The sequence below is a fragment of the Anabrus simplex genome, chromosome 7, assembly GCF_040414725.1.
Source record: "Anabrus simplex isolate iqAnaSimp1 chromosome 7, ASM4041472v1, whole genome shotgun sequence".
Lineage (NCBI taxonomy): Eukaryota > Metazoa > Arthropoda > Insecta > Orthoptera > Tettigoniidae > Anabrus > Anabrus simplex.
Window position 1 is genome coordinate 180523927 of NC_090271.1, and position 14720 is coordinate 180538646.

Here is a 14720-nt window from a genome sequence, read left to right on the forward strand (position 1 = left end):
TTCTGAAAATATCAAATTGTTTGTTTAAATCATTGATTTTCATAGTTTAAAATACAATTTTTTGCGTTCTCAAGTCATTGAATAATTCCAGTCTCTATCTAGAGGAGATGAATCTAAATTGTATTTACAGTTTGTTAGTGTAAAAGGTTTCCAAAGGCTCTGCACTTTTTCCCTTATCAATAGTCTGTGTAAATGGCTTATAGCCTCATTTTTATTCCAATCTAATAGTAAGAGCAATGTGCGTAGATATTCATTATAATTGAATGACTGTTAAAGGAAGTTTCCTCCCATTGGTTGTGTTATTGCAGAATTCATTTCAAAATACCTGTCTGAACCCAGTGGCATTAGTAAATGTTCTTTCTGAGTAAAACTTGCCCTTAAAGATTTTAAACTCATACCAACTGCATAAAAATTATCCGTTTTGCGATCATGCTCTGAAGATGTACTGGGTGCATGTTGCTTACTGATGTGAGGCAGCACATCTCTAACAGGAGAAAGATGGTATACATGAGGAGTGATTGCCAGACGATGTGGACTCTCTTTATTTTTCTGTGAAAGCTCACTACTCTCATCTGCACCCAAGTTCAATAATTTCTTTTGCTCTCTATCTTTGCTTTCATACTCTGGTAAAGGATCCATGAAACCTTTCCTACTGTTAAAATATATTTCTCTCTCTGGCTGTTTTAAGGATAGTTTTTTGATTATGTCACCTATTGTTGGGTTATCAACATTTTCCCCATCCCAAGTATTATTATTATCTACAGAACTTACTTTTATTTTTGGTGATAAATGTTCATTTTCCCCAGACATCTTGAGTTTGGCTAACATATCTTCACAACTGGCTCTCGTTCGATCCAGCTTTTGCCTCCATTCATTGAAGAGTTCCATTGATTTCATTGCATCATCACTATTTTTCCAGCTATTGCACTTCATTCGTTTGGGAAGAAAATCATCAGCAGTAATTTTAGCAATGTTTTTAGAATGAGTAAGACCATTCTCTCTTTCAGTTTTAGTAAAATCTCTGCAAGACTTCTGTGTTTCTTCTGAGGCATCCTTTGGTTTGGAGGGCTCATTTTTATTACTAGGTTGAACATTTTCATCTTTCTTCTTCTTAGGTGTAGGCTGAGAATGTAAAGGTGATTTTTGACTGCAATGAAGCTTACTAGTTTTACTTCCAGAAGCTGTGGTATTTTTCTTTGTGATATTTTCTTCTATCACCTTTGAATGTCTTTGCTGGATGTTATAGAGATCACTTTCTGTGAGGATGTTAGTATTTTTTCTGGGAGCTTGGTCCAATTGACGAGCTAGATCTTCAATTAGGTCTACAATAATTGGACCTATGTAATCTCCTGGAGTCTTTGACACTTCCATTCCAGGTGCTGTGACAGGAACAGACACTGGAATGGGCTTATGCTTACGGTGTGATTTCTCTTCTCGTTTTCTAGAACGAGAATAACAATTTCGTATGGAGGCACTACTTCCTCGTGGACGGTGTATATTTGCTTGACTCTGTTTAATTTTCTTCCCTCGAACAGAGAGTGACATCCCCAGGTATGGAGGAGCTGGAGGAATATGCTGTTTGTACACCAACTCAAACATGCCTGTATTGGCACGTCTGCTATATCTTCGGTCAATCACCACTGAAAAAGAAAATTATACATGTAGCAATTATAAATAATATCATAAAAATAATTATTACTATCATTAGAGAACTCTACCACTGTAAACAATCAAGAAATGGAGAAATCCTTCATCGCTGACATGTGGAATGTTAGGGCGGCTGGGCAGTCGATGGTCAGAGTCATGACCTCTTTCATTACCAATTCTTCAGTATCTTGAGACATTACCTATTCCTTTCCCAAATTAAAAAGTCATAAAAGGAAAACGTGGATAAAATCACCAAATAAAAAGGTTTGCAAAAGAAAAATATCATCTTTCACAGATCTCTCCTTTGCAAAAACTAGGTAAAAGAAGAAATAAAAGGTACAGGTAGGTTAACAAAAACACTGGAGAAACAAAATTAAACTATTTCCTGTTTAGAAATGAAATGGCACATGGATTTTAGTGCCGGGAGTGTCCGAGAACATGTTCGGCTCGCCAGATGCAGGTCTTTTAATTTGACGCCCGTAGGCGACCTGCGTGTCATGATGAGGATAAAGCCATTATGAAGACGACACAAACACCCAGCCCCCATGCCAACGAAATTAACCAATGATGGTTAAATTTCCCGACCCTGCCGGGAATCAAACCCGGGACCCCTGTGACCAAAGGCCAGCACGCTAACCATTTAGCCATGGAAGCAGACTCCTGTTTAGAAATAGCCACTTTAAGAGAAGCAGACCACTAGTATCAACTTAAATATATTATAACTTATCATTATACAGGGTGGGTGGAAAGTCCTTATACACCTGTTTTCAATAGAGATTTGTCCAATTCCTTGGCTAAATGGTCAGCGAGCTGGCTTTTGCTCCATGGGTTCCAGGTTCAATTCCCGGCTGGGGTGGGTATTTTATCCTTCATTCTGATGACTCGGAGCTGGGTGTGTGTGCCATCTACATCAGTTAGAATTCATCATAGTTATGGCCTCATTCTCGTAGACGCGCAGGTTGCCAATACAGCGTCAACTCGAAAGACCTGCTCTAGGCTTCTTCGGAGGCCACAGACCATTATTATTAATAGAGATTTAAGACAAATTTACCTGTCTATGATGGATTCAAAACATATTTATGCATTCCTCCATGATGTTTGCATAGACAGATGCATCTCCAGGTCCATTTACTCATTTCTCCATAGCATTTGTGGCATCACAGTTTTAAAGGCATTGTATATAGAATTCTTCACTCATCATTTGTAATGCAGTGCCTTTTGCATACATCCTTCTTTATAATAATCCAACCGAGCTCGATAGCTGCAGTCGCTTAGGTGCGGCCAGTATCCAGTATTCGGAAGATAATAGGTTCGAACCCCACTGTCGGCAGCCCTGAAGATGGTTTTCCGTGGTTTCCCATTTTCACACCAGGCAAATGCTGGGGCTGTACCTTAATTAACGCCACGGCCGCTTCCTTCCCACTCCTAGCCCTTTCCTATCCCATCGTCAGCATAAGACCTATCTGTGTCGGTGCGACGTAAAACAACTAGCAAAAAAAAAAAATAATCCATAGAGAATTGTCTGGTGTGGAGAGATTTGGGCTTTATGGTGGGCATGGCAAACTTGAAGGTAGATTCTTGGGTCCCCAAACAATCCACCTATTTAGGAAAACCTTGATAAGCTGTGATCACACAGTGAGAGGAAAATGAGTTAGTATGGAGTCTTGTTGAAACAATACAGTGTTCAGGAGTTCAGGAAACAACCATTCAATAATCATACAAAGATAATTCTCCTGATTCACTGGGTCATCGAAGAAGTATGGTCCAAGAAGGTGATCCTCTGTTACTCTGGTCTAAATCATTAACAGTGGTGGTGGTGGTGATTACTGTTTTAATAGGAAGTACAGCTAGGCAATCATCCCTTATATAACACTAATCAGAGAGAGAAATGGAACGGATCCGACACCTCAAAAAATAAAAGACAAGGGCTATGAAGGGCATGAAAATGAAAGACTCCCTAGCACTCGAATGCTCTAATAGCACCGGGGTCAGAAAAAAAACAAGATTCGACCAAGGGAGATCGGATAGGATAAATGAAAATGAGGAGCTTGGTACAACTAAGTGGAAGCAATGCCAGGACTCAGATAAAGGGCCCCATGGTACCAACCAACGCTCCCAAGTTGAGAGTCCCTGGGGCCATTTTTAGTCACCTCCTACAAGAGGTAGGGGATACTGTGGGTGTTATTGTACTGCCCCCACTCACGGAGCCAAATCGTAACAATGGATGGATCATGTTGAATTTCTTTCAAGAAATGTGGAGTTTTCTTGGACAAAAAATAATCATTCCTGCTTTAGAACTCTGATAAATAGCACATTCATCATTTAAAAAAACCTTACTTTTGTCTTCTCTTGTTGATAACTGGTAAAGAGCAACTGCCATGAGTCTTGATGCCATGTTGAATCAATATCTGATAGCTTATTCACTGGCAAAGGGCGATAGGTTTTGACTTTCAAATCCTTTTGCATGTGGTCTCGTTGGGTTGAACACGGAACATCCAATTCAGAAGCATGCTTACAAGTGGACTTAATTGGAGGTTAGGGTTATCGATTCTTCATCAGAAGCACAAGTTCCTAAATGCATTGACAGTTTCCCATTCTGAGGTGCCTCCTTTTCAGGTCCTGTCATAGAAGTCTTCCTTTCCCAGGCCAATAATGTTCTCTTTGATGGTGGTGCTTTCCAAACATACAGCTGAAAGTTAGTCATAATTTTTGCAATTGTTTGCCCAGTATGTGGTTGTTCATGAATCTACTCTGCAATCACTATACATTCCTCTATCAAGGAAATGCTTAAATCTGACATTTTCATTCACTGTGGCTTTTTTCATTATCACTTCCATTGTTAGATTAATCTATTATCAGAAATATCTGGATAGATGACATTTATATCCAAGGGTATTTTTATTCTATATTGAAAACAGGGACATACAGATTTTTCACTTATCCAGTATGTTATGGAAGTTATATTATTTATCAAAGTCAAAGTACTCTCCCATCCTCATGCTGTGAGTGTCCTTTCATTCCTGCATCCATTGGGATCAATTTGTAGTTGTTCTAGATCTTTTCTAAATAGGCTGGTCCACTTGTAGTCATTTCACCTCTAGAGATGGTGTTGAAGAAGACTCTTGAGTTGAGTCTGGTTTTCCATCCTCTCTACATGACTGTAGAAGAATAGTCTCCTCTTTCTCATAGCTGTCATAATGCCATTGTTGGTAGAGTTCCTTGTTGTGCTTGATTTTGTATTTACCTTCATCTTTGGTGGGGTCCGTGATTTTTCTCAGAATCTCTTGATACTTCTGTTCCAGTTTTCCGAGTTGTCCCTTTCTGAACCTTAGGTATACAGTACTGATGGTGCTGTAGTGTCTGAGTTTGAGATTAAGAGAGAGGGATTTAGATCTCTACAGGTTCTTACAGAGGTGGTAGTTTCTCTCCAGCGTGGTGCATGGCTAAGTCCTTCTCCATTCTCCAAGTGAGGGTGTTATTTTATATTGTACAGTAAACAGTGTGAGGTTAAGATGTAGTCCAAAAAACTATCTTATGTGCAACAACACAGGGATACCTTAAAGCATTAGAGGTGCTTAAAAGATCTTCTGCTATGGAGGATATAAAGCAGCTGCTCAACTCTGTCAGTTGCCACTTGAGAATTCTTTATATACCATTGTAAGATACTGTCCAGGCATCTTGAGTATTCCCTTAAAGAAACTAAATAAAGAACTCTCTTAGAGAAGTATGTTAGTCACCCAACTCACAATAAAACAATTCTAAATAAACAGTAAAACTTGTCCTCCACTGTATACAGGATTCCGTTTCATAAAGGTGGTTAAAAATTAAAATAAAAGTCAAAAGTACATACCTCCATTAGATAATCCAGCAGCAGATTTATATGATTTTGTGCAGATACAATAATGACACTAATCACACACTTATATACACTAGTTCATCAGCACTAACACAAATCTATTCTCGCTTAGAACTTCATCACAGTGCAAAGTAGTACAGCATATACATTTAATACACATTACATGTTTAATAGAAATAACACCAATAGTAATACTGTACAGTACTGCCATTTACTTCTTTCAGTAATCCAGAATTGTATCTTAGACAAAGCTATCCCTGGTAGCATGGTTCTCAATTACAATGTGGGCATGGCAAATAATGTTGAACAATTTTTGCACCATTTTTGCTAGGGAAAAAGACTGAATATCCTTTACAAGTGATAGGGCATGTCAGTAGGACTTCACGTGGCATGAACCATCTTCTTTATCGTCTACATTCTCATCATCATCGCCATCAATTTCTGTTTCCTTTCTTTGGAGGTTATAGGTGACAAACTCTTTGATATTATCACTTAGACTTTCACGGCCCATGTAACTCTTTATGATGTATATGCTAGTTGTTTGGACTGAAGGTGAAGACAATCTTGGTCATTTCCTGGATCACCTTAATCACCAGCACCCTTACATTTGTTTCACCACGGAAATGGAATCTGATGGTAAAGTACCATTTTTAGATGTTCTCGTCACCAAGAAAGATAACGGATCTTTAGGACACAGCATTTAACGTAAGCCTACACTCACCAACAGATATCTCCATGCAGATTCTCACCATCTTCCAACTCTGGGATATTAAATAGAGTATCTAATGTAAAGGTTCCTTCTTTCATGACTCCCTCGTGTTTTTTTCCTTCAAGCAATATTTCTTTTACAATTTTTTCTCATTTAAAAAAATTATCATCTTAACAATTCTCCTTGTCAATATGGGCAGATGACTACGTAGTTTTACCCCTTAAAACAATCATGACAAAAACCATCGCCAGTTAACACGATTAAACAATATTTCCATGTTAGCAATGCTCAGCGTTGATGTGGACTTAGCAACAAAAATCAAAATTCATCTCTGTTATCATATCTGGTACAGTAAAAATTTATAAGAAATAAATGATCGGAAATTTAATTCTATATAACTTTAGTTATGTAATATTTATCTATAGAGTTACTAATAACTAGAGCCCGGATTTCCATGCACTATCAAATCTCAAAATTATTATATGGCAAAACATGCACAATAAACTGGAAAATATGCACAATCAAAATTCAGTTCCTTTTGAAACATTGTACAACTACCGTAATTTCTCCAAATTGTCTTGATTTAAGCTCATCCGTTTATCTGTCAGCATATTCTTGAACACAGAAAATGATCTTTCTACGTAACAAGAAGTGACAAGTGCATACTTAAATGCAGATATCTGGGACAAAGTGAGGTCAAATTGTACATCTTTTGCATTTTCTTATATAAGTTTGACGGATTCAAAGTGAGGATTTGAACGGATCACTTTGTTCGACCTAACTCTAGCTGCCGCAGCTACTTCTCACGCGATGATCGCAGATGATGCCTTCAACTACTAAAGATTAAAGCTGCGATAACAAAGACGTGGGACGAGTGAGAGTTCCGGGTAGAAAATTCCAGGATAACAACGGAAGAGGGTTCAATGCAAAACCAAGCTTTGTAAGGTGCTATCTCACTAAGGCTGTGCCACAGAAGTGTGATAAAAGGTTTTTTTTTCGTCTAACAGTGACGAAAAATGAGCCGTAATTTAGTAATACACAATTATGGTTAAATTTATACCAATGAATAACGGGGGTACCTTATTCCTAAAAATTACAGAGATCGATGTGGGGCCTATCGGCTTACGTCAACTTTTACTCAAGCAACAGATAAGAAAGTGCTTGGTTAATTGCTTTATAGGACCTGTACCGTATATACTAACTTCGGTTATCAGATAGAATTGCAAGTGACTAATCTCATGTTTTAATCCGTATTGAAATCTGTTGATATACAATAATAAAATTTTATCATGAATCCACCTGTTCAATACATTATAATGTTGTCAAATTTAAAATAACTTCATTAGTTAAAAAGTTATATATGGGACATGTTTCGCTCTCTTATAGAGCATCATCAGCCAAATCTGAATCTCGAATAATTGTTATTTACTTAAATAATGACTTAAGAACTATTAGAACATTTTTGACAAACTTAAAACTTATTCTATTAGAATATCATAAAATATAAAATCTTTGTATACATGGCTTAATTACATTTGCTTAATAGGAAGATACATTAAAATTATGGAAGAGAGAGTGCTAAAATATAAATAAAATAAAAATATATATATATTATGTCCAAAATCTTAGAGAGACGTGAAAATCAATCTTAGGAGTTAAGTTTGAGGATTTTCTTGGCAATGAGATCTGGTTAAAAAGTTATTTATCCCGTGTGGATAAGAGTCTATAAAGATTCAAATTATCGTCAATTTGATGACTGAACTTGTAACAGGATAAATGTTGGTCTTCAAGAAATTTAAATGCTTGTTGTCATATGACCTCGGCGAATGCTGTTGAAAAGATATGTTCTTATAGATGTCAATGACCGTTCGTTGAACTAATGGATTTGATAAGGATGATTGAAAGGGACGTAAATCAACGTTTGTATTGAAAGCTGCTGCTTGGTTTATCTTGTTGAATGTTGAATGTCTGTAACAAGAAAAGGAATCTTGTAAGTAACCGGAATTTGTGTTGCTCTCTCTTCCATAATTTTAATGTATCTTCCTATTAAGCAAATGTAATTAAGCCATGTATACAAAGATTTTATATTTTATGATATTCTAATAGAATAAGTTTTAAGTTTGTCAAAAATGTTCTAATAGTTCTTAAGTCATTATTTAAGTAAATAACAATTATTCGAGATTCAGATTTGGCTGATGATGCTCTATAAGAGAGCGAAACATGTCCCATATATAACTTTTTAACTAATGAAGTTATTTTAAATGTGACAACATTATAATGTATTGAACAGGTGGATTCATAATAAAACTTTATTATTGTATATCAGATAGAATGCCAGGAATACATTCTCTCCGTCTCGCAATAACAGGCATACTGTACAACCTGGAAAAGCGGTCCCAAATTCTGCAAACCAACATTTTAAAAGGCACTATCATGCAAGTTAACATTATATAAGCGCCAAAGTCAGAAGAATAGTCATATTATGCAATATTAAATGTCCAAATATTCGCTATTAAATCCAAAATATTCAAACGGCCAAAACATGCAAACATGCATGGAAAAAGTACGGTTATTTGGAATCATTAAGCCATAAAACGAATATCTGAAAAATTTGAGAAGTGTATCCAGTTTATTTAAAAACATGCATTTGCATGGAAATCCAGGCTCTACTAATAACATAAATATTTGAGTATTAAATTTTAGGCCCTCACCTAAACTACCATTTTACGCAGCATGAATAAAATTATGTATAGCCTAGATTGTAGTGCCTCATTCCCTGAATTTACATTAAATTATCTTCAGCCATTTTCTTGTGATACCCATACATGCATGCATACATACATACAGACAGACAGACAGACAGACAGAAGTGACGGAAAATTTAAAAGTATGGACACAACCGATACAGAAATACAATTCTTTTTAAATTCTGAGCAGTGTACAGACAAAACTCTTATTTTATATATATAATTTGTTTTCTTGTGCTAATTTGATTGGGAAGTCGGTTTACATGAAATCAAACTTCAGTAGGATATCGATGGCAACAAATTATCTATTGTGGAGGTTTCAATTAATGATGCACTACAAATTGTAAAGCAAAGGCAGAGCAAAACTAGATAACAGCATCTTCATACACTTCTCTTCATCCATTCCCTTTTCCATATTCTCTCTGAGTAGGGTAGTGTACCAAAGCCCTCCATTCCACCTTACTCGATATTTCCACCACTCCTCTTCCAGTACTTTATTGCCATCCACTCCTCTATTTGCAATACAGTCCATGACAGAGCTCCTCCATCTCATTCTAGGCCATCCCCTAGGCCTCTTAGCAGTCTCTTGATCCAGGAATGTTCTCTTTGGTATTCTATCTCCTAGCATTCTCATCAAGTGTCCAAACCATTTCAGCTTTGCTATATCAATCCCTTCTTGAAGTTTACACACTCCCATGCTTCTCCTTATTTCCTCATTTCGTATTCTATCTCATCTTGTCTTTCCCTGTATGCTCCTCAAGAACCTCATTTCAGCTGCTTGTATCTTACTTTGGTTCTGCTTAGTCAACATCCAGACTACTGAAGCATAGGTCAGTATAGGTTTAAAATAGGACAAATATAAAACCTTCTTGCACTTCATTGGCACATCTTTGTTCCATACAATGTCTCTCACACATTGGTAAAATCTTGCAGACTGCTGTATTCTTAAATCAATTTCTCCATCCAAATTTCCATCTTGTGACATCATGCTGCCCAAATTTTTAAAAATGTTCACTACTTCAAGACATTCATTTCCTATTTTTTATCACTTCCATGGATTTTCTGTTACCTCTCGTCATGATCAAAGTCTTGCTTTTCACAGTACTAATCTTCATTCCAAAATTTCTTATCTCCTCATTCCATAAATCAACTTGCATCTGTACTTCCTCTTCATTTTCTCCCCAAACTACAATGTCGTCAGCAAAAAGCATAGACTTTACTTGCTTGCCCATCATCTTCTCCTTGATATTATGTAGAATTCTCTCCATGATGATAGTGAAGAGTAAGGGAAACAATACACTTCCCTGTCTTAAGCCTGTCTCAACTCTGAACCATTCAGTTTGATCCACTTTGGTTCTAACACAGCTTTTGTAGTTTTGATACAGTGCTATTACCATCTGCATTGTTTCATTCCCAATCTGTGCCTCTGTCAATGTTTTCCATACCATATTCCTTGGGACACTGTCGTGTGCCTTCATACATTGCAGCATCTTCATACACTACTGTTTTCAAATATATGGGCTCTCACCTCATCAGTCTTCTATATCCTTTTCTTCTCAGTGCCTGATGAGCTCATTCCTGCTTCTCAGTTTGTCCTTGTCCTTTAGTGTTTCCATGTTTCTCCTTCTTTCCTCTTTTTATAGCTTGCCCTTTCCCCATTGACCTGTCATTGTATTCATCCTATTATGTGTTCATTGCATCTCGGAGAGGGTCAGTTCAAATCACACTGTTGACAGCACTAAAGATGGTTTCCCACAGTTTTTCATTTTCATACCAGCGGTTGTATCTTAATTAAGCCAATGTCTGCTACCTTCCCTGCATTGCCAAAAACCTTTGATGTGTTAGTTCGACGTTAATCCAGTAACAAAAAAATTGAACATACAGATGGAGGAATATGAATTTAGCACTTTCAAGTATTGATTGGCTTATCTGCTTAAAGATAAATGATGATTGGATAGTGTTCATTTCTTTCATCATGTTTGCAGTTGTTTATATTTGATTTTACATAGCTACTGTAGCTGAGATAGCTAATGAAAATAAATTTTCAGTGTTCTATCCACATTTCTTCGGTCTTTATTGAGTTTGAGTTGTAAACCTTATATAATGTAATAAAAGAAGAAGTACAGATTTATAGCTTGAAACTGAAATAATAATGTAGCTTACATTACCTTTGATCACATCTTCAAGGCACTGTGCACACATTCGAGCTGTGACACTTGTAGTTGGAGCCATGCAGGGACTGGAATTAATTTCAATAAGCCAAGGTGTAAAATCTTCTGTCACCATGAAATCAGCTCCAAACAGCTCAAATGCATTTTTCCTCCGATCCATGTGATCTTGTGAAGCAAGGAGGACACCAATGATACTTTCCCGCATGCCAGGGTAGATACATTTTTCCCACTTGTCAGCTTGTCCAATAGCTCTGTTGGAATTCAGAAGAAGAATTTTAAAACAATTGTTGTTGCTATTTCTGCATTTGCTATATTTTAGTTACATATCCAGTCAGAAGAATTTTCAGAAGTTCATAAATTTTATGGGAGCTTTTACCATTTTATGGAAGTTACATGCTTAGAGGGTGATGTGATGTGCAAATGGAAGGTTATGTGGTGATTGTTGTTTTGAGAGACAAAACCAAGTAGATCTGTATGATTACCAATTGAGAATCAGGGTTATAAATTATAACCAATTATTTGCCTATTTAGGAAAGCTAACAGGAGGAAAATATATTGCTATGCAGAAGGCCAGCACATCTACCATTCTATCGCAAGTCATGGGGAGAAGCTGCCGGCCTGAACAACGTAGGGAGTGACGTCACTGCATGACACCATCACATCAGCATTACTCCTCTCCACGTGACGAGTTGCTCCATCCTGTGCAATGTTACTGCCAATATGATCCAGATGAAAAATAAAAAATGAAAAACCTTAAAACTGTTAAAATTTGCCATTTAGGCACTAAAAAATAGCAATACAGTACATTGATCAGAATCACAAAATTAAAAAACCTGAAAACTCATAAAATATGCCATATAGGCAAATATTGAAATATGATGCATTTATCAAAATAAAAAAATATGCAGTTATATGCACCATAAAACCAACTGAAAATTACATAATGTATAAGCATACATTTTTAACCCACAAGAAAAAAACATGCAAATGCATGAACTTCCAGGCCCTATAGTTTATTCCATCCTAAGAAAACAGCATTGCTCTTATGACAACAGGGTTACCATATCAAACGGCTCTGCTCAGCACCATCATGGGAAAGTGGTGGCATATAAATTTGTGAAATTCAGTATTCAAGTTCAAGATAAAAAGCAGAAGAAACTAAGCTGCAAATTTCTTTTAAGAATGAAAGGGGACGTTGGGTTTACAGGAGCTATTTTTGGTTTGTACAGAATCAGAGGTACACTACAGCATGTGAATAACCTCAACATTGCAGTGTAAGGCAAATTGGGGCAGAAAATAGAAAAATGATATTTTTTATGGGCTCGAGTAATGAGGGATGCATTTAATTGCATTTAATAAATGTCCCCAGGCAACGCGAGGTACTATTGTGCTGTTGTATTGCTCACAAAAACAATAGTAAACATTAAATGCAGTCATAAAAAAGTGGTAAAATTAAAATGCACTTAAGAAAGAACAGCCAGATAACAAAACCAAGCACAAATAAACCACAGGGCAATTTTTTTTATCAGTACAAGTTATGCCATGACATATTGCTGCACACCACTACACCAAAATCTTCAGTAACAACTTTTGAACAGTACAAAAATAATAGAATACACAGATACTGTGCAATATACAACCAACACTCACTTAACACAAGACCAGTATGACATAGATGTTGATTCCCATAGGGAACCTGAAATATTTGTCCCGAATGAGTAAATTGATAATACCAATGTAATAGGTCCGTTATTGGATATTCTAAATTTCCCAGCTAACTCGTTCCTGGTTGCCATCATTTCACCTCAGTGTGCTAAGTTGGGCTCATCAGTTGGTAAATAGCACACCCACCAAGGCGCATGGCTAGTGCATCTTATAAATCTCATGTTTATTCCGTATTGGCTCAGCACAACTAAGGTTAAGTTATGAGTAGGTTCCCACCTTCCAATACTTATCAATTTCTATATAATAGGCTTATTAATTACATAATATAAACCATATAACCTCTAGTTATATAACCTCTAGTTATATGGTTTATATTATGTAATTAATAAGCCTATTATATAGAAATTGATAAGTATTGGAAGGTGGGAACCTACTCATAACTTAACCTTAGTTGGCTAGTGCATACCGTGGGGGCCACTGCATAGGTTACTTGGAGCCACCGGCAGTGCCAATGCACTATGAGAGACTTTGTCTCATTTCTAAAAATTGATGCCTGGCTGGCCATCAAATGATATAGATGTTGATTCCCATAGGAAACCTGAAATATTTGTCTCGAATGAGTAAATTTATAATACCAATATAGTTGGTCCGTTATTGGACATTATAAACCAACTAACTCATTCCCAGTTGCCAGCATTTCACCCCAGTGTGCTAAGTTGGGCTCATCAGTTGGTAAATAGCACACCTACCAAGACACATGGCTAGTGCATACCATGGAGGCAAGCAAGCAAGCAAGCAAGCAAGCAAGCAAGCAAGCAAAGGGTTATTTCAATTCCTACACCATAGGGTGTAGGTGGGCCATCAGCTGAACGAGCGGCTCTTCAGCCTTTGAGATTGGAAGAAAATAATGCGAATTGAATATACAGAGGAGTATATTGGTACATACGCAAGGAAATGGGGATATATAGGTATTCTGGCGCAGAGATCACCACAACCCCCAAGTGAGCCCCTAGACCGCACCCGCATCGCACTCGCCATAGTCTCCCCCCTGCTAGACCCCGTTTGTTGATCAAGGATAGATACATTGGAGTACTGTGGAGGCCACTGCGAGAGTGAAAGACTACACGAGGCTTGTGCCAGAGTAACACAGAAGGGAAATGAAGGAAGGCAATGAAGCAATGGCTGTTCCTGCATTGTGCTCCCTCCCTATGAATATCCTTATGAAAAAGAAACTGTTATGTAGTTATTTTAATAACTCCCAGACAAAAATGCCTCATCCTTTTTATCTGTCTTTCATAATACATTACAAAATACAGTATAATATTCCTTAATCATGAGGAATTATGGGTGTCTCAGAGCGCGTATGTTCACTCCTTGTAGGAACGTAAGAGCAATACTGTTTTCTTAACGTGGAATGAGCTATTGTCATAAGTCTGTTGCTGAGGGCTCCACCAGACAGACCATACACCTGCCTATACTCTTCCTTCCCCTGGCAAGCCCATATAATCCTTCCAGGCTCCTCACCTACAATGCTGAATAGTTCATGAACTCATTAAAGTTACACTGCATACTCCTAGACAAGGACAGAATCTGTGGAAGCATATACACTACAGTTACTTTCACTGTTCAATATTCAATCAGTTTTACGTTTCTATGACAAGTCATATTTTTTTCTTTAACATTATATCATGCAGTCTTGTATTTTCAACATATTTCCAAGCATCATATTGAAAATTAAACAGGTTTTATTGGGCATATAAATGCATATTTAGACTTTTTTAATTTTGTGGCATATTTTGAACAAAATCTCATTATAATAACATATTTTGGTCATTTGCATTTGAATTTCATTTTATAAAAATCAGAATAAGCTCCAGAAATTATTTGTCATGATAGACTGAAATGTACTTCTACTGAAGAACAAT

General features: G+C 36.9%; 1 protein-coding gene across 1 annotated transcript in view; it reads right to left on the minus strand.

Annotated features, from left to right (window-relative positions):
* Positions 1-270: 270 nt before the first annotated feature.
* Positions 271-14720, minus strand: part of LOC136877771 (tubulin glycylase 3A-like) — a 165754-nt gene continuing 151304 nt past the window's right edge. Inside the window, exons 9-10 of the mRNA XM_067151977.2 lie at positions 11128-11381; positions 271-1640 (exon numbers count right to left, since the gene is read on the minus strand). Coding sequence (XP_067008078.2) covers positions 271-1640; positions 11128-11381 — 1624 coding nt within the window. The remainder of the gene's footprint in view (positions 1641-11127; positions 11382-14720) is intronic.